The sequence below is a fragment of the Melanaphis sacchari genome, unplaced genomic scaffold (genome assembly GCF_002803265.2).
Source record: "Melanaphis sacchari strain LSU unplaced genomic scaffold, SCAv2.0 Contig12_pilon_pilon, whole genome shotgun sequence".
Classification (NCBI taxonomy): Eukaryota; Metazoa; Arthropoda; class Insecta; order Hemiptera; family Aphididae; genus Melanaphis; species Melanaphis sacchari.
The window spans coordinates 3,134,778-3,157,417 of record NW_020270527.1 but is presented as its reverse complement, the minus strand read 5'-3'; the positions used below and the strand labels follow the sequence as shown (position 1 = coordinate 3,157,417).

At 25.2% G+C, this 22,640-nt stretch overlaps 2 protein-coding genes across 4 annotated transcripts in view; one reads left to right on the top strand and one right to left on the bottom strand.

Annotated features, from left to right (window-relative positions):
• The window catches only part of LOC112591106 (band 3 anion transport protein-like), a 47,702-nt gene extending 44,478 nt beyond the window's left edge, over positions 1–3,224 (bottom strand). For 2 of the 3 annotated variants that reach the window (XM_025334775.1, XM_025334777.1), the window contains exon 1: positions 2,255–2,724. The gene's annotated coding sequence lies outside the window, so the exon portion shown is untranslated. Of the gene's footprint in view, positions 1–2,254; positions 2,725–3,104 lie in introns of those variants that run through there. The other variant, XM_025334776.1, reaches the window with a different exon arrangement.
• A 12,774-nt stretch (positions 3,225–15,998) lies between these two features.
• On the top strand, positions 15,999–17,736 carry LOC112591118 (ADP,ATP carrier protein 2). Its single transcript, XM_025334801.1, has 4 exons — positions 15,999–16,296; positions 16,456–16,717; positions 16,807–17,041; positions 17,296–17,736. Exons 1-4 carry the CDS (start codon positions 16,104–16,106, stop codon positions 17,539–17,541), a joined length of 936 nt encoding a protein of 311 aa, XP_025190586.1. The 5' UTR covers positions 15,999–16,103; the 3' UTR covers positions 17,542–17,736.
• Positions 17,737–22,640: the final 4,904 nt, after the last annotated feature.

Here is a 22,640-nt window from a genome sequence, read left to right as displayed (position 1 = left end):
CTATAAAAATATAAAGAAAAGCTACCGTTAAACATCAACAATTGTTGATTAAATGCATGCATACATGAATTTAAAAGAGCACCCGCCACACTGATTTATTTTTTAAATTAAATAATTCATGATTAATATTTAATTATCACAGTTTTTATGATAAAATGAGCGAAACAAAACAAGTGCAAACACTCGATACTTATATGCGGTTCAGTTTTTTATTTCGATAAAAATATTTTAATCTGACAAGTAAAATTCAATGATATTTTAGAACTATTATTAATTATAATCTATTCTGTAAAATTAAAATTAAAAATAACTGAAGAATACAATTTTTTGTAAATACTAAATACCTTTTTTCAATTGCCAATTAGTTTCTGAAAACTACTCAAAGAGTTAAAAATGTAATTCTATAAAAAATCGATAATGACATCACATTATGAAACTTTTGATTCATCATACAATTCAAATACACGATAGCAGAAAAAGAACAAGTGATTGAAGTTATAAGTTTTAATATTTGATTAAAAAGTTGTTACTCGCATCTTACATTTTATTCATTATGGCATGTAAGAGATAGGTAACTGACAAATCATTATAATTGTACAATCCATAAGCCAAAATATAAAAAATAATAGTGCCTATCTTTATTTTAAATTTTATTGAAATAGTTATTTTTTTTTTTTCATTATTATTATTATTATTATTTAACTATATTATAGTTAAATATGGATACTTGTTATTTATTTAAATAAAATGTTATATTTCTCTAAATGAAATGTAAACTAGTACTTATTCAAAAATATGTTGAAAATTAAAATTCTATCCGAATATAACAATATCTATAAATACGAGAATAACTAAACTTTAGTGAATAATGAGTAAACTTCGATAAACAAACAGTATTTAATATTTATAGTATATATATATACATATAGCAAAGAACATCTTAAGACTAGCAATTTAATTAATTCAAAATTTAAATTAATATAAATTAAGGGAGTTATACAATTATGATAAGTAGGTATAAACTATAAATGTATAATGTTCTCTATTAATAAATATGAGATATATAAATAGAATAGTTAAATATTTACTGAACTATTATAAAGAAAATAAATTTACCTAAGCTACACTCTTAACGTTTCGGTGTGCTATCTAAGATAAGTGATTAGTGATTACTTTTTTCAAACTTTATTTGAGTCTTATAATATGTTAATTAATAAATAACTTAAATTTCAAAACATTTAATAGCTTAAATATATATATTTTGCTTTATTCGATTAAAATACATAAATGTAAGGAAATTATTTGTAAATTTAACATTCCACACTTAACAGTAAAACAATTCTTGAATATCATCAACATTTGTAAAAACGCACCCCATGTAGGAATTATTTATATTAAACATCGCAGCCGCCTTACAGGTAATAATAGGAATCCGAAACATTTAAGTCGAAAAAAAAAGGTTCTCTTTTATAATATACAACATACAATATCAATATGTTACAGATATATATATACTATATAGGCACTTAAAATCTCCTTACGAAATGTAAACAATAACTAATTCGCTTACCAAAATCTTCTGTAGAAAAATATTTTAATATAATAAAATAACACTTTTACTTTTGTTTTTATCATATTGTTATTTTCAATTGATCATAACAACGTATCATGTCATGTACCACGCAAAATGTGTTATATAAAAGCGTTCGTAAAATCTGGTTTAATCGTAAAATACAGTGCGTATTTTAAGTGATAAATTATATAAATGAAATATAGATACATATTTAAGCAAATATTTAGTTAATGTTTGACAAAAATCCAAATCATTTCATTGAAAAAAAAAACGAAAATCGTTCAAATCGAAATTTTTAGCAGAGTAACAGACTAAAAAATTATTATTTATCAAACAAAAGTATGAAAAACTATTAAAAAAAAAAAAAAAATAGGAACAACGTCAATAAAGGGAGAAATGGATAGTTGGGTCATAGGGAGTCTTATTATTCCTTCTTACAGAAGAACCACTCAAATATATCTTCTTACAGATTATATTTTATAACAGAATAAAAAATTATGTACATATTTTGTTTTAGTTGAAGAACAATCGATTTAAAACCGGATATATATAGGTATATTGTAGGGTTTGGCTGCGATGACATCTGGTTTCATTCACGATAGAAGACGGAAAATGGTAACAGAGTGGTAAAAAGAATCAAACATACATGTTTGTTTATATATTATTGTGTCGGTTACATACCCCGAAACGAAATTGATTGACTCCGATGCAGATGGGTAGGTAAGTAATTAATTGAACGAATACCAAAATATATGTGTAAGTAAAAAATTAAAAAATACTTTGACACTATAATATTTAAACATATACAGTCGGCACTTTTATAGGAACGATAAAAAAAAAAAAAAAATTTATAATACAATTGAATCGAAGAGACGACGATGTTTTAATTAACGACGTGGTAAGACAATAACATGTACTGCCGGGATCCGAGAATGAACCGCGGAAAAAAAAATAATAATAATAACAAGAAACGTGAGGATAAGTGGTATTTAAAAAGTGGAGAGAGTGTGAGAGAGAGATAGTGAGTTATCCGTCGTTCCCGGTACAAACGAAAGCGCGTACAGTGTGGTGCGCGTGGACTGCGAAGAACGAAACGCGCGCACGACCATCCGACGCCGACCGACTGACTGACGAGTGACGACCGGTCCGCTACGACAATGTGGTGTGGCAACGATGACGGTCGTTGTCGTCTAACCGCGTTTCGTTCCATTGTCGGCGGCGGCGGCGTCGGCGTCGGCTGTAGTTGTGCGGTACGGTCGTGTCGTAATTCGACCAAACACGGACACGCACACGCACGAGCGGCCAAATCGGCAGAGCCGTGGAAATACGACTACACGATAACAACATATTAAACAAAATCGCAACGATAACAGTGTCGGCGGACCATGGATGAAATAATGACTTCTGGCGGGCGTCTATGCGTTATTATTCGCGCGGAGACAAACAGTATCGTCGTAAAACGAATTGTGCGAACACGATATTATTATCATTATTATATTATTGTAACGTTTCGTAAATCTATGATACCTACCTATTGTGACGTTATCGCATATTAATATTACTCATTGTGACGTTGATTGCAGTACGACACCGATGCAATCGACCCAGCGGGGTGAAACCGTGCGTCTTGAGGGGTGGTCGTGGTTGGCGGAGTAGTTTGTGCAAAGGGTCAGGACCGTCTCCGAGCGCCTGTGCCGGAGGGGGTGTTCGCGATTCATCGGCCGCGGTCGACACGTTTCGGTAGCGGTGAGAGCGCGCGTGCGCGCCTGTGTGAATGACATTGTGCGATTCCGAGGCGATCGCACGCATGCTACTAGTGCTACTACCGTCCGCCAGATGCCGTAGCTGTCGGCACGTTCCCGGGCCCCACACTTATACTCGGAGCAATATATTTATCGAGAAAAATTTATAAAAGCCACGGACAACGTATTTTTTCTCTATTATTTTTTTATTATTTGCCAAAAACGTTATTGCGATGGTCTGCGGTTTACACGGAACCTGAATGGCAAACATTCGCTAGTTACAACTCATCAACAGATCTAATATTAGGACCAGGTGGCTTGACTCCAAGTATTCAATCATATTTTTAAGCATTGAAATATTTAAAAAATGTTGTAGTATTTTTTCCACTAGAAAGTAAATACTATTTATTAAAATTACAGGTAATCGACACTGTATATAAAATCAAAACAACGAAATATAGGTAAATACCTCCTGTCATTTAACTGGACATCTTGTTAAGCACTATACACTGGCAATCGTGAGACATATATCTACGCTGTTTGGTCATAAGACTCTTCAGCTGAGCTTTATTAAATATATAAATAGATAGAAACATTTCCAAAGTCTAGTTGTTAATAGGCTTTTGGAATACCTTCTTACAAGAACTAAATTAATGAATCTACGAGATATTTGTCCGAAATCATTAATTGTTATAAACTGTGTTCAGACGTACAGCGCACACTAATCATCTGTATCATTATAAATTGGTACATAAAATCGTGTGACAGTAAAGTACTTTCCTTTGGAACTGTATATATTAATATAGGTAGTCCAAGTGGTAACGTTATAAATGATTCTATGATGTGTCTTCCATAGAATGACGTATCTAACTCAAAATGCTATCCATTGTTCAATACGTATAGCTAGAGACGCCTAGAGAGGAACAAGTGGTGCAAATGCACTACCTGAAAGAATAGTTTTTGATAATTTAGACTTTTCAAGTAAATAATAAAATATATAAATTCCTTCTTTGTTAATTTATAGTTAATTTGCATAATAATTATGGCAAAAATATTAAATACTAAATACCTGTTATGAAAAACTGTCGTATTTTAATACTGACGTAGATCCAATCACAATTTCACAAATGAACCAGACATTTATTGATACACTTATTTTAATTACATATTTTGATATTATTATTAATTTCGTTATCTGTGTATTGTATTGACCGTTATCAGTAGTACATTGTTAGGTATATGTTTAAGCATCTCGTTATACATTTTATAATATAATGGTGACAATGGTGTACCTATAAAAATAAAATATCATAATAGTATTATTTATTAATATTTCTCAACAAAGGTATAAAAATAAAAACATTTTGGATTTTAAGTGAAAGAAATTATTGATACAAGTTTGGATTGAATTCTAGGCGGTAGACATTGATTATTTATGGTTAATAATAAGCATAATCTAAATAAGAAAATAAATTGTCTTAAAACTAATAAATAAAATTAGTTATATTTTAAATATTATATCTTATGCTGATTATTGATATGCAAACTCTTCATATACATTTAGGATTATAGGCCGTGGAGAGTGAAGCCCCCATCGACTTATATTGATACTAAAAGTATTTTGCGCTTAGTTAACTATATACTTCTCTAGGGCGTTCTTGTACATAGGAATATAGCTATTAAATGCTACAACTTCTCTGTTATATTTCTCTTGTATTGGATTAGAGAACAGATGTGAATTTCATTCCCATGTTTTTAAACTGTTTATAGTATCCTGCTTTCTAGTATAAATGTAATCCTTTTTTATATTTTACATCATAAATTTCGATCTTACGTTACTTATTCTAAGTAACTTACACATATATAAAGTTATACAATACAGTATAATAATAAACACCACTTTATTTCCCTTGTTACGTTAACGCAATTTATAATGATAGAAATTTGATGTTTCTGATTTTTTCGTACGTCATACAAAATTATACATTATAAACATGAAACGAAACTTTGTAAACATACTATTTTTATCCTTTGTTATATGTTTTACTTATATTATTATAAGGGTGTTTTATATTAAAATTAGCTACTATTATTAATTTTCAAATTAAAGGTAGAAACTATAAAAATAATGTGTTTTATTTTTATTTTTATTACGAAACCAAGCATTAAAGTTACATGATATTTATTTACAGAAAAGTTATGCTACGAAAAAATATAGGTGTATCCCTAAAGTATTACTACATAATACGTTTTCGAATAAAATGTATTTTTATTTATTTCTAATATATTATTACGATTATTTAAAGAATATACACATTTCTAACATATTTATATACTATTTGAAAAATGTATTGATATTCAAATACGACCATTTTTTTATTATATTAATGATAACTATGATTATATTTTTATCGTGAATTATATCCAACCAGTAAAGGTAATAATTTATATTGTGATATACTCGTAGTTGAAAAATTCAATATAGACGTAACAATGTTAAAATTAACATAAATAAATTAATAAAGTAATACAAATAATATATTGAAATAACTACCTAAGGACAAAAATTTATTATCCTAATATGTAATAGCTAATACTAAAACTGAATAAAATTAAGAGGTTTTAGATAATATTATACTAAAATTGAACATCTGCTTCAGTTGAGTTTCCGGTTTTTCACTATTATCAAAAATTAAATTTAAAATTAAACAGTTATTAAATGCGTCCTGCTAATAAATTATGTAATTCTAATACTGCTTTTAAACAAAAAAAAAAAAACTTTTAAATCTATTTTATTAAAGATAATCATTTTAATAATTATAATTTTAGTAAACAACATTTTAAAATGTTGGAAAAAAAAGTGGATTACTGGATTATATTTTAAATTTATCAATTTTCCAAAATCTATCAATGGAATGAAAACATTCAAACGTTTAAATAATGAATCAAGCAATATTTTTAGTTTAAATAAAAAAAAAAATGTAGGCAAGTGGATATCACTCTAATTGTATTGTTCACTGTAATGGAAATGTTAAATTTAAATTCAATAATATTAAATTATATTATACAAAAAATGATTCTTAGAACAAATGATAATAATATACAAAAATAAAGATTATATTAAAGTGTTAACAATTGTTGCCCCCCCCCCCTTTCGATTGTATTAAAAATCATTAAGAATTATCAATTTTGACCTTCCATTAGTACAAATTACTAACTAGACCTATTTTCTACCAGAAACCTCTACCTATTAAAATTGATAACTATTAAAATCAATACATTCATTGCTTAATTTAGTACCTATCTGAAATATATAAAGCTTATTATTCTACGCTATATAATTTTATTATTTATAAAATATTAGTTAAGCTTCTCCCATCGCGCAAATAATTTTTTATTTATACTATTTATTCAAGTATATTATATACTTTTTAAAATTTAAAAGATAGCGATAATACCACGAATAAGTTGTTAACTAATTAGTAAAGTTCGAATGTTGTAGATATTTGATTTTTTGTGTTAGACTAATTTAATATAAGTGATATCTGCGGTAATAAGTTAGATTCATATAAGATGGATAATAGATAAAATCATTTTTGTAATCATTCAGAATGATTTCTGTAGTCTTTTTGATTAACAATGATTTCTGTTTACGAATTAGTTCTATTATACATCTATACATATAAAAGATTTTCATAGATATAATTTTTTTCTTAATTCTTAGTTTAACTATTAATTGTTAAACCATTAACTTTTAGTTGCCCAACTATAAACTGTATTAGTCATAGCAGCTGTTAATATTTTTGAAATAAATAATTTTTGGTTTATTTTAAGTACATTTTTAGTATTTATATAATTATTAATAACACAGTAAAAATTATTAAATATTAACTATTGTTACAGAACCGACGCGAGCTATTTTGCCGCTCTGGGCTAAATTATAAATGCCGCCTTATTAAAACTAAATAAATAAAAAAATTAAATAATCATTAAATTATGCAATAATATTGGTTTATCTAAAAACATTTATTTTCATAGACATAATATTTTCGTCATATAAACATAAAATTAAAGTATAAAATAGTCTTTACATAACACATAGATATAAATATAATAATATTAATACAATTATAAAATTGCGAAAGTTTTAGCTAAAATGCCGCCCATGGGTATTTAGACGAAAATTGCCGCTCTGGGCTATCGCCCATGCCGCCCCTGCCTTCCGCCGGCCCTTTATTGTTATACCTAGTAGATATAGTAGATATTATTTACTACTACTTTTCTTATTTTTCGAGTTGAACATTTTTGTCTATATTTATTAAAAACAATGACATACGCAACATTTGAATAATTTAACAAAGATAAATTAATTAAAAAGATTTAATTGTTCATATCATTCAAGCTTCAGTATATATTTCTCTAGGTGATTTATTTTAATAATTCAAATTCCTTTTTTGGATAGATAGGTATATAGTATGTATTGTACGAGTATGCAGTACAAACTATTCCATACATAGGCAACTACTTAGGATTTTTACTTTTCATATTATTATTTATTAATTATAAACGAAATTTACAAGACACGCATACACGCTGGTATCGAAAAATAGTTTAAGCAAAATTTTATAAAAATACTTGATCGATAGACTAATAAAAAGTTGACGTCTAGTGAATGTATACAAATCACGAGGACATAACCATGCACATACGCTTAATATTGTAAATACGATAAAAAAATATTTGAGTTGACAAAAATATGTGGTAATACGTTAGCATTTCAAACTGGTTTTTACATAATACAGGTAAGTACATATTATTATACTGTAATAATATACACTGTATATTTACGTTCAAAATAAAACAATTATTAAACTTCATTTTTGTATGAATCTTATTAATTATAAGTCCAGCTAAATCCGTCACTGACTGTAAAAATGTAATGAATTTAATCCATAAAATGAGTCATTTTCTGAAAGATAGGACATTTATAATAACATACACATTTGCACGTGTATTTATGAATAATATCCATCCGTTACTTATTATTTTTTAAACATTAAATGTGATAATTAAATATATTTATAAAGGTGAGCATTTGGTTACCGCTATGCTGTACGTTAAATGTCAGGTAGGTCACTATTACGGGCGAGTTATATTTGAATTCAATAATTTATCATTGTCTACGACAAACAATTCTAAGCAGAGTTAGGCTATCAGCCTATATAATATCACTAAGTATACTCCGAAACACATTTTTTTTTTTATGTAACTATTAGTCATTTTTTTACTTTTAGTATCACAGTAGATAGGTATAATTTTTTCCAGAAATATGGCATCTATTATAATAATATATAATATTTGTATTTTATACCATTTTATATTAATTTATAAACTAAAAATTTGATAAAGTCTTTCTGTAAATATCGTAAAACAGTAAAAATAGGTTCATACTATAAATAAATAATATCTTAAAATAAATCAAAAATATCATTGCGTATAGACATATAGTAAAGTTTTTATTAATAAAATCATTAAGTTCCCACGAATTTAAAACAAGATACCTAATTAATATTGTTATTTATCGTTAAAAATACGTAATTGTGTTCAAAATTCAAATTTAAACTTATTCAAATGTCTATAAAAGACAATTCTATTCGTATATTTTTAGATATTTTAATTCCAATGTGAAATACTTATATAAATATTATGTTATATTTTTCAAACTTGAGCTATAAAAATTAAAAATGTAATAAATATTTTACTACAAAATATTTGTAATTTTTAATAATTGTATTTGTGATATTGTAAAATTTGAATTTTAAATAAGTAAAAAAAATTTTCATTGCAGTTTTGATAATTTTAAACAGATGTAAGATTAACTTAAATAGGATTTTGTATTAAATTTTCTATACATTTGACCTATCAAATATTTTTTTGAATAGAAAATTAACTAAAATAAAATTGAAAATTTCTTATCCCTATAAATACTTCAAAAAAAGTCAAATATTTTTGAAATTTTACCATGAAATATAAACATATTATAAAAATTTAAAATATTTATGGTTATTTGGTTTCAAGTTACAACAGAAAACAAAAATCATTCATTAATATATAGTTATTACTTATTAAACAAATAAATATCATTTGTCAAAAAAATTTTTAATTTAAACGGTCATAAAAAATTAATGTAATTTTCAAATAGAATTTTTTTTTATTGTAAGTTGAAACACGTATAAAGAAACGTACATTAAATGATAAATTTCAAGTATAAATTGAAAATATTTTGTCATATATGATTGTATAGGTACAATATGATATACCATCAAATTTAACGCACTCATATCAGTGATCCACTCGACACCTATGTAGTACGATACCCACTTGCACCTACCTTTTTGTTACTTGTTCAATGTCATTTTATTTGTATTTCTAAATAAGTAAATATTTTAAAATTTATGTGAATACAGTATCACTAATTTTTATGATGACGTGTTGTATAAGTCTTACACGTTTAGTTTACAAACCATTTTACTTATACTTACCTACTAATTATAATATTTATTTTATAATTATACATACATATTATGTATTTAGATTATGCAAATCTATAATTACTTAAAATTATTATGTATTAAATATACTTACTTCAATAAATAAATAATTATTAATATTAATTTAGAACTTATAATTTTGATTATGCATGCTACAAAAATAAGCAATTATAGTAGAAAATTAATATAATTTTATAATCAATAAAATACCACCATTTGGTAATAATAGAAAAACGTTATCCCATCGATCATAAGCTAAGGTCATTTTTATATGCGCTAAAAAAAAATGTAATATATAAAAACTGCCACAATTTACATTATTTATACAAAGATTTACTATACTTCCATAAAAGAAATTTTTTCACGAACTCCTAAAATATTTTAAGATCACCAGTCATACGGTTAAAAATATTTTTTTCAAACTAATTCATTATCTTTCTTTTTGAATATAACTTATTTATATATTTTTTTTTTAGAAAGTATGTTTTTATACGTATAGTGACAGCTCACATGTCAATTAAATATTTTCGTAGTTCAATGTTACAAGTTACAAGCACAGTTATCTATGATTACTTAATAATTATCGACATCACTCTAAAAAAATGTATTGTCAAAAACGTCGACAGCATGATAATACTGGATAGTACTGGATGATAATAATTTAATCTAATATTTTTCATTAATCCATTTTGTTAAAATTATTAAAAAAAATAAAATTACTTCATACTTTACGTGATCCTATTATGTTTATTTATTATAGGCTATAACGTATTGTCAAATATCAAATAATTTATAAACTAACTTTTTACAACAAATAATAATAAGGCATTTTTTTTTAACTTTCATTATAATTCTTAAGCATATTATTTTTGTGAGGAGAGTGAAGTGTGTAGCAAGTGTGCATTTACGGGTGGGGAAGATATCTTCCCCCCATTATTCATGTGGATATATTACATTGTGTAATAACTATTGATAACTACCAATAAGCGACTTAATAGATTACTTGTGGATATTGTAAATAATAGTACAATGTTTTTATAAATGAAACTCTGATATTTCGTATTCCATGTTTGTTTCGATATTATAGTATTAATTAGTGATTAGAATAACTCTTGTTTTTACGTATTTTTAATTATGTCGCATTTTCAATATCGTATCGGTTATCATACATGTAAAATGCACGTCACACGCATTCATACATATAGTAAGCCACATAGGTGTATTCTATTAATACAATTATTAAATAAAAAATACACTATATAAGGCGAACTTGTTCAGTAGAGCCCATTATCTTTTTGAAGAATGAAAAAAATAGCCATATTATAGGTACTTATTCGTCATTAAAAACGTATAGATACCGTAATTTAAAACCTAAATTTTAAAAGCACAGTCATTAATTAACTGCACAACTGTAACATGTTGTATAAAAGTTTTTTTTATTAGGTATTTAATATCTTAGTATGCATTTTAAATGTATAATACCTTTTATTTAATTATGCGAACAAATGATACTGCTATTGTACATAAAACTAACCTATATGTTGATACTCATATGTTAAGCTAATAGTTTAAATTAATTTGTGCCTCCATTCGATTGTTTGCTAAATACGTTATTGTATGTGCAATTACGTAGCCGCAAATCGTATATCCATGTATTGATGACTGAACGACATCGGTAATATGTACTAAGAATAAAATTAATTCCAGTTATAATTAAATTATTCAGTACATAATTTAATTATTTAAGATAGTAAACATTTGTTACATAATGTATAAAAATATAAATGTAAATCTTTAATATTAAATTAATTTATTAATTAATAGTTAATTAAAATTTAAGTTACCTATGCAAAACTGTGATTCGTTATGAGCTATTTTTTCAAGATGGTCAATAAGATACAATAATAATACAATATTACATACACAGTCATGCCGATATTTTTAATTTTCAAGAACTCTGCCGTAATGGTGAAAAAAATAAATAATATCTGAACTCGGACTCTATATTATTATGTCTTTATCTCTAGAGACCTAACTACAAAATCCGATCAGTTTTCTGCTGTCATAATACACACATGAAAAGATTTCTGTACAGAACTACTTAGAACTTTTCAGAAGTTACCTGTAACTGAATAAAAATAATATTTAATCAAATTCTAAAAATGTAATTGAAACATTTAATTTTATTTATATTTTTTATTTAAATAAATAAACCTTGGCAATATGATCATTGAGAGTTACATTTCTGTTTATATTTATATATATAAATATTTTTACATTGATGAATGTGAACATTTTTTTTTGATGGAGAGGGGCTAATAAAATACAATGAAAGATTAAATTATAAATAATATCAATAATGAAACAGTAATTTAATTGTTTTAAATGTCAAAATATATCCGAACAACCCATAAAAATACATTTATAATAGTAGATAAGTGCATTACGATTAATTTAAAATTTTTGTGATACTATGTAACGCCTTCTCAATTTTCAAAAGTATAAATTATATCGGTGTTTAGTGTACATTTAGTGGTGTAGTTTGCGCCTGAATTTTTAACTAAATGTAATTTTATACAAAAATTATTATACGGTTTTAAGAATTTTTCTAGTTGTAATCTATGTCTTATTTTAAATTATAATTATATAATATTACATTTTTTTCTACGAATAAATAACAATAGCCTGACGTTCTATTATTGAGTATGTGTTAACATCTGAAAATAAGATTAAAATTAAATACAATGTTTATTCATTAAATTTTATAATAGATTGTCCAAATAAATATTTATATACTATCAGTCTACTGTTTATCCAATTTTACATTCGAATTAAATATTAAGATTAAAAAATCTCCCAAAAATTGTTACGCACTTTGCACAGAGATCAATGTTGTAAATATAAAAACTATGTGATAACTTTTTTATTGTTTAAAAATTACATGTTTTATTAAAGTTACTATCGGATCACCATTTTCTACTCTCGGTGAAATTTTCGAAAATGTTTAAATCATTTTAAGAATTTTTATATTATTAAAACTTCAAAAAATTTTAATTTAGTTGAAAAATTGTATTATTTAATACTATATAAGTTTATTATTTTATCATATGATTGGCGTTTTTAGAAACAATAAAATAAAATAATTAAAAAAATTATATTATTGTTATTTGTAATTTGTTAATATTGTTTAAACCTTATTTCAATTTTGAATTTTCGACAGATTCTTACAGTTTCTTGTACCATATATGTTAAATCTCGTAGTTAATTTAAAAATTATGTATAGTTATTAATAATTATTAAAATAAAACAAAACGATAAAAAAGTTTAAGTACGTATAAAACAAAGCAATATAGTGGCTAAAATGATTTTATATCATTTAATTTTAATAATATATTAAATTTATTGTGTACTATTTATAAACTGATAATTTTGTGTTCCTACCGTTTTTTTACTAACATATTGCCACCCAATATGTCATATTAAGTATTAGCACTTTAAATAATTTAAACATTGTAATAAGGGTACTTATACTACAACAGTTCATAAAAAATAACTCAAAAATACCAAACAATAAGTTATCAAAAAATTGAAATATATAAATATAGTTTATTGCAAAAAACTATTGAATAATTTTCTTCATATATTTTTCTAAACATCATTAAAATTTGTTTTTGGCTATTTGCCTGCTCTATTTACCAATAATAGATAACACCATTACAATATAATTTATACAATAATAGTTAGTTACTATAGGTAAGCTGGTATAAATAACAATATATTAAAAGATAAATTATTGATATTCTGCTAGGAAATTAATATTAATATAGAGATTATAGAATAATATTGTAAAAATCACTAGTAATAATAACCAAAAAAAAGTATTTGTACTATCATCTATTTAGTACCCAAAATACTTCATTTATGAATTGATATCTTTGAGTATATTTTGTAAAGCAAATTTTTAACGTACAACTTATCCATCCAGAAAATAATTTATTAAAGTATTATTTTATTTATTTAGTTGCTTTAACAACTTTTTGGTAGAATTTAAATATTTTTTAAATGGTATGAAAATACAGTTTTTTTTTTATTAATATATGAGAAAAACTTTTATGAAATGTACACATGAAAAGTATATTTTTTTTAGTATAAATACTTATATAAAAATAAATAATATTTTAAAATGGTTTTTGAATATTTGTACTAAATTGTTGTTGAAGTTTGCGTGTTTTTAGAATTTTTTGGTACTTAGAACAATTGTTAAATGTATCAGGATTTTATGATATTATTGATAAGATATTGATTAAATCGTCCACGTTGATATTTTTCTTTTATTGTTAAATTTTAAATATAAAATAATATTACTTAAAGTGCTTATAATCAGGACTTGTAAGTTCACGCTCTAAAAAATGCTTAAATAAGCATGCACTTATATAGCAAAATATGTATTGAAATATTCCTTAAACAATTTAGAAATATGCATTTATATGAACTAAAACTCTAAAACTATGCACTTAAAATATGCAAATTTAAAAATGAAAGACTGAAATAGTTGAAAATAAATCATTGTAAAAATATCAAGAAGATAAAATTTTTTTATGTAATATATTTTTCTTTAATTGCTTAATACGGGCACTAATTTTATTAACCGAATAAAATAATGAATATTGTGTTTTATTTTTAATAACTTTATGGTTGCAACCATTTCCATATATTTTATACAAATAAAAAATATAAATTATTGCAATTTTCATCAAATTTTGGAAAAAAAGTATGCATAATATGGCTAATAAAATAGAAAAACGCATAAATATTCCAAATAGGCAAAATAAAACCTAACCCATATAATTTTAAAATGAATTTTTATGTCATCTAACATTAAATTGTCTTAACAAGATTGATATGAAAATGAATGAACTCACGAGCCCTGCTTAAAGAAATCGAGTATTTATTATTCTGGAATAGTTTGAATGAAAACTTAATTTTGAACTTGTGGTATAAATTTCTTAATTGGATTCTAATACTTACATTTACTATATTCAGTTTAAAACAACAAATTAAAAAAGCTACTAGACTTGTAAAATACGCAAAGCTTTAAATTGACAACAATAATTTTAGGTTTATAATAACTTATCGATCAGTTAAACTAAGTATGAAGAATGATTAAATTGTTACAATAGAAACAAAACGAATAATGATTGTTTGGCAGCTACTAGCTATGATTGTAATCCCTGACAAATCATTTGACACGCCTAATAACCTTGTAAAAAAAAAAAAACCGATAATTGATTGCCAAAATTATTTTGGAGCAAAAATTATGGCGAAATATCCGTAGCTTTAAGGGCAAAAAAATTTTTTTTTATTTTTTTTTTTTTGTAACCTTATAATATGATAAAAGTAAAAAAATTAAAATAATACCTAAAAAATAAAATGTATACATTACACGTTTTAAATTTTATTCGAATTATTTTAATTGATCTTAGCATGTAGGAATATTTGAATTAATTACTTCATTTTATTATTTAAAAATTCTAGAATACATAAAAATTAATTCACATTTGATTGACAATAGTATGTTTAGTTGTTAAATTCAATAATTATATTGCTTATAAAATAAGTATAATACTGTTCCAATATTGTAATATATAATTAATATTACCTAAAAACATTGGGTAAATACATTACTAATACTTATAAACTTGCCTCGTTCAATTATTGTTCAGAATATCGTAACTAACACAAAACAATTTTAAGGTTAAAATTAAAAGTTGATAAAAAAATTATAATTAAATACATATATATATATATAAGTTATTTAATTAATTTCATATTAAATAAATTTAAATTCTAGCTAAATTATAATATGTAAAATATGAAATTAGTTTACATTATATTTGAAATATATAGATAAATATATTATATTAATATACATTATACGTGTGTATGATTTTTAAATAAAAAAAAATGTTATTATTAAGAAACAATTTTTTATGTTAAATTTTTTTTTTTTTTTAATTTTCACTTTTGATTTTACACAATAACGATATCAATGTAAAATTAACGCAATAGTAGCGACCCAAAGTAACTTGGCATTATGCCGAGTGACCAAAAGCCTAACGATATAAGCTTAGCTACGACGCCCTGAGAATCAGTCGTGTCAGTACCTTCTCCGTTGTGTGTGAGTCAATTTCGATCAAGTTTATCAACTTAACAGTTAAATACCAACATTAAAATACAATGGCTCTGAACAAGAAAGAAACACCGATGATGCCTGCCTTAGCTGATCCAATGTCTTTCGCTAAGGATTTCTTAGCCGGTGGTATTTCCGCTGCCGTATCTAAGACAGCTGTCGCTCCCATTGAACGTGTTAAATTGTTGTTGCAAGTACAACATATTTCCAAGCAAATTGCAGTTGAAGACAGATATAAAGGTATTTTGTGTTCATTGATAATAAAATTTAATATTAGTTGACTGAAATGATTCTTGAACGATTTTCATCACTTTGGTGGTTAAAGTATTACTGAAAACGTATAAAGTTTGCCTATACTTTTATTTTATATAAACACTAATTTAATTTATAAATCATAAGGTATGGTAGACTGCTTTATACGTATCCCCAAGGAACAAGGAATCACTGCTTATTGGAGAGGAAACATGGCCAACGTGATTAGGTACTTCCCGACTCAAGCTTTGAATTTTGCATTCAAAGACAAATACAAGCAAGTATTTTTGGGTGGTGTAGACAAGAACACACAATTCTGGAGATACTTTGCTGGTAATTTAGCATCAGGTGGTGCAGCTGGTGCCACTTCCTTATGCTTTGTATACCCATTGGATTTCGCTAGAACTAGGTATATTTAGAAATAATAATACAATTTTATTACTACTACATTTTTTTTTTAATATTCTTTTACAATTTATATCTTAAATATTCGTAAAGGTTGGCCGCTGATGTTGGCAAAGCTGGAGCTGGTCGGGAATTCAATGGTCTTGGAGACTGTTTGTCCAAAGTATTTAAATCTGACGGAATCACTGGATTGTACAAAGGTTTTGGTGTATCCGTACAGGGAATTATTATTTACAGAGCTTCATACTTCGGTTGTTTCGACACTGCTAAGGGAATGTTGCCAGACCCGAAATCTGCTGGATTCCTTGTATCATGGGCTATCGCTCAGGTAAATTAAATAATTCACTAAATAACGTATTGACATAGCATATACAATTTAAATCATTCATAAATCATTTTAATGTGTTCAAAAAACATAAACTTTCATCAATCACATATAAAATAACTTATTCAAAATACATACTTTTTCAATATACTGATTTAAGCTTATATTTGATCTATTTTCTCGATTAAAAATATGATAAATTTAATAAATTCAAAAATATATTTTAACGATTCATAATTATTAATTGATGTTTATAGACTGTAACAACTATTGCTGGAATTGTTTCCTATCCCTTCGATACAGTCAGAAGGCGTATGATGATGCAAAGTGGTCGTGCTAAGTCTGAAATCGTCTACAAGAGCACTCTCCACTGTTGGTCAGTAATTGCAAAGACAGAAGGAACTGGTGCTTTCTTCAAGGGAGCTTTCTCAAACGTTTTAAGAGGAACTGGCGGTGCCTTAGTATTGGTGTTGTATGATGAAATCAAAACACTCCTTGTCTAAGACAAAAAAATTCCATTCTAGTAACCATTTGATGGGTTAGTATGTAAGAAAATTAAACTGCCTATGTCACCCAATTTGCGCATACATCTATAGTAAATTGGAGAATGAATAGGATATTACATTTGTATCATAAAAATCAGACTTCATTGTTATTATCATGTAAATAAATGGAAAATTGTTACTTAACTGTTATAATTTTTATTTCGTTTTAATTTTGACGACTACAGTACCTATACAATTTTCTCATAAAAAAATGTTGTCTGAAGGATGTAATAGTTTTTTTTAGTTTTTCTATTTTTAAAAGTTCTGCAGTCTGGCGGATGTTCAGCTGTACAGATTTTAACAAGCCAGGAGAGTATTATCAATGTCATTCTATACTTAGCAGCGACCCAGTTACGTTGTTGCCAAAATATAATTTCAGTAACAGCCATAGAAGAGGTTAATATTTAAATTTTATATCTTATGTAATCTACATAGATACCTTTAACTAATATAAAAATTTATAGTAAAAATCTGAAATAAATGTAGGTACCTACTTATAGTATTCAAATTATAAATTAGGAAACTAAAAATGTTATTTTTGAACATTTGTTGAAACGTTCATTGATTTGGTTTTTTTAGTTATTATTTGTTACTATTGATATTTTTGATAATATCTATATTAATGTTAAGAAGGAATTTTCTTAAACAATTTTAAATATTTCCATGCCAACAGTATTTCGTATTAATTTAATGTGAGATAATAATAAAAGTTATAGGTACATAAATCATTCATGATAATGTGTTAAGATAATTATTATAAACAAAGTGATTAACGAATTAAATATAATATCATGAAATATATTATATCCAATATTCCAATTTATTATAGTTGTAATGCGCTCAACGTAGTAAGTATTTAAACGAATGGACGATTAATTAAATAAACTTAATCCACACAATAAGTATTTTTTTAAATAAAATGATTAATTATAAAAATAAATTAAATTAAATATTATTAAATATAAAAAAGAATAGAAATGTTCTAACAGAGAAAGCATCGAAGTAACTAAAATTGGATTAAAAAAAGAGCGGCAATAGCAAGAAAACGAATCGAATAATTCTTAAAATTTAGATTTTCGTATGGTAGACTAGATATAATTCTACAAGCTTCCTTTTATCCGTATTTAAATGTAGCTAGCCAGTGGTAAAGTCATAGGTTTTATATTTATATTTTCCATGATAGCATAATTATAAATTGAATAGAGAAATAGAGATCGTACGTGTATACAAACATTTTAATGCTGATAATACTAATTTATCAAATGTAAGTATATGTATGATATTGTTGTATTAATTTTAAAATGCCATTGATAGTTATTAATAATTATTACCATTGATTATTATATAATAGTATATTATATTATCAATGGTATTATAGAAATACGCATTATGTGTACTATTACCTATTTATATAGATAATTGAATTAACTGTGTAACGTTTAATATACATATATTTTTTTTTTAAGATAACAGTTTAACATAATTAAGTTTATGTATAAGTTCTATATCCACTAATATAGTAATGTTACAAAACATTAATTTTATAAAAATAATAGCGGAAATCAAAAATTAATTTTTAAATATGACATGTATTGATGACCGAACACGGTCAAATGGCCGTCACCGTTTCGCCGTCGCCATTTCACCGTAAAACTATTTCGCCATAGCCATTTCGACGTAAGACCACTTCACCGTTAAAAAATTCCCGATAGGATACATATATAGATCAAATACGGTTTTGGTAAAAATAGTTGTGTGTATAGAGTTTATCATAACTTATAATCGCGTTTAGCAGGTCACTCACCCTGGCACCACCAAATAAAAATTTTTGCTCAAAATACATCATTAAAATTATCTTATTAATATTATTAAATAATGACAAAAAATAAATATTTTTAGAAAATATATCTTTAAAATTAATTACTATTATTAAATATTGACAAATGTTATATAGGTAGTAGGTACCTATAATGCTTAAAATAATAATTATTTTTATTTATTATTATTGAATATTATGAAATTCACAAATGTATAAAATAATGTATAATGTGTTATGTTTAAAATAAGTCTTATTATTACGTGTTAAGTATTGACAAATGTTATGTAGGTTCTTAAAATAATCAAAATATATCTTTGAAATAAATTATTATTAAATATTTACGAGTCTATGTTTTTTTATGAATGATTTTTTTTTAACCTAATGAGTAGGACTAGGATTTTAATGACCTAAAAAACCTAAAAAAAATGACCTAATAAAAACTAAAAAATATAATTATACTAATAAATTAATAAATAATAATTAATATTTATAAGTATACAAATAAATTCATCTTCTGGTATAATTGCCAGCGTCATTTGTTCTGAAATTAATATATTTTGAGATACCTAAAATAATATTGTAAAACTAAAATTATTATAGATACTTAATATTTGTATATTGAAAAATACCTTTAAATTATTTACTGTTGCACTAAACAATTAGTGACTCCTTCAAGTTTAAATATAACCCAGATTTCAATAAAGTATAAAAAAAATGACCTAAAAACGCTAAAAAATGACCCTAAATTCAAAAAGTACAAAAAATGCAAAAATATGCAAAATAAAAACTATATATTTGAACTCGTAGAAGACCAAATCACATTTTGTGCTTGAAAAGCTATATCCTGTAAATTCTAAAAAAAAATGCAAAATCCTATACTATCCTAGCCCTACTAATGAGTATTTTTTAACGGTGAGTGGCCTTACGTCGAAATGGCGTCGGCGATGTATCTCAGATCAATTGATGGCGCATCCGATATTTGGTCTGGTTTAAACAATAATAATGCTTATTTTATTTAAATTAATGATTTCATAACCCAATTTATTAGTAATAAATAACAATCTTAATAATAATTCAGTGATAATATTATATCTAATAATTATTTATGATTTAATATTTTTATTATTTATTTTTTTTTCAACTGCGTTTGGTTTCTGGATATGAACAGCATATTTAAACAGGAATTAACTGTACAATTACAAATCTGTAAAAAATTTAAATAACAAAAGTTTGTGTACTAATAACAGAATTAAGTTAAACAGTTAACTTTTTAAGAATTCACAATTAATAATAAAAAAATTAAATCAGCGTGAAAGTATTACGTTTCTTTTAATTATTTTCTGTCTAAATTATGTAACTGAGTAACTCAGAGACCAAAGTGCTAATTAATATTCACAACATTTGACTGATTATCGATTGAATCGAACAAATGTATTCCTAATAATTAACCAAATATTGGACAGTTCGTAATCATGTATTTTATTACTTTTATGTGGTATAGGTGTACTTGAACTAATATGTAAGTTTAATGATTAATTAATTTATTTATTTGCTACAAGATAGCAATCTGTATATTAATAACAATACTTTATAGTATGTATGATACAAAAATGTATTTTGGTTTGAATATTTTGAAAAAGAAGCCACCCTAGTGATAATTTATTTTTAAAACTTATTATAAGTTTATTGTGCAACTAAAACATAATAATGAAAAATACCTTAAGAATAATCAATACTCTTTAAAAAAAATTAACTACAAAAAATTTCACTGTGGTATAGCATAGTTACAGTTTGATTCTTTAATTAGGTATAAATAAACTAAACAGTTTAATAGCTCCCTTATTTACACAATTCGACTTTTTACATATTGTGAATAATGAATAATGTAAGTACTTAATGGATAAATATACTCTTTTATACTAGTAAATATTAATTAAACAATTATACTAATATTGTATATTAGATTTAGGTATTTAATTTTTTTTTAAACAGGCTATCAATATACGATAATTTATGATGTGACAAATGAAGATGTGACACGATAATTTAAAGGTAAAATTGTATTAGATTGGTACCTATTAAGCTATTAATTCACTTGATTATTTAATTATTATTGTTTATTATTATATAATTATACAAAGCACCTTAGTTGAAACTTATAACTTATAAATAAATGTGACTGAAAACATAATTTATAGAAAAATTAAATATATATAATGTTATGTTAATATTATAATAAAAAAAAAAAACCGCTAGAAATTTGCTGTAAATTTCAAATCTGAAACTGAATTTGATAGAACATACAAATTACATCACACAGTGTCGTAAAGTAGTGATAGAGAATTATCGATAGCATTTTATATTTATTCCCACTGGTATTATTTAGATATAATAATTTATTTTTATAGTATAATATACAGTTTAGAAATTTACTCACTGTGAGTATTGTACCTATCATAACGTATATTTGAAAAAGTGAAATCAATCAATTATCAACAATACCTTAAATAATTTTAATCGAAGAGAATATCGCAATCTATCGATAGCAGTGACTATCGAAAGTGTTCTATCGCCATCATAAGTAACCCGTCTACAACTGGAATAGTATAGGTATAGGTAGCTAAGACGACGAAAGGAAAAAGTCTAATATGATTACTTCCTAGTTCCTACTTAGTTATTATCTCAATAATTATACTGTACTATAAAACTCGTCGTCCTGTTCATTCTTCAATTTTGTTCGACACAATAATGACGTTATGTTAACAAATTTATTGGGTGTGTACCTATACATATATATATGACTCAGAAATCTTAGTAATATTATGTAAATATATTTATACATCATTAACCTAATTAGATGAGATGATTTTCGGTGTCTATACCTACATTATTTATCACGATTTTGCTATTAGAAAACGACTGGGCGTTTAATCGTAGTAATTATTTTTGAACTTCGCTTCTAAGCTATTGAAAAAAAATATATGTTTCAGTAGAAAACTACTACCCTCTCCTCTTGTCAATTTTATTAGTATTCGTAATAATAATAGTGCAACACACGCAAATAATTCCACAACTTCGTATACGATTTACGCGTTTCAGTAAGCAGTGATCTTCGCACTCGAATAAGTCGTCGTAATAATAATAATACAACGTTACTGTTGCACCGTTCGGTTTCAACGGCGGTACTGCCGACCAGTCAGCACTGCGCGTGCAAGCAGTCACAGTTACGCCAGTGAAG

Excerpts from the sequence above, each read along its gene's own strand:
- LOC112591118 (XM_025334801.1), top strand. The coding sequence starts at position 16,104 with ATGGCTCTGAACAAGAAAGAAACACCGATGATGCCTGCCTTAGCTGAT. Across the intron at positions 16,718-16,806 it reads TTGGATTTCGCTAGAACTAG|GTTGGCCGCTGATGTTGGCA; the intron begins GTATATTTAGAA and ends ATATTCGTAAAG. Across the intron at positions 17,042-17,295 it reads TATCATGGGCTATCGCTCAG|ACTGTAACAACTATTGCTGG; the intron begins GTAAATTAAATA and ends TGATGTTTATAG.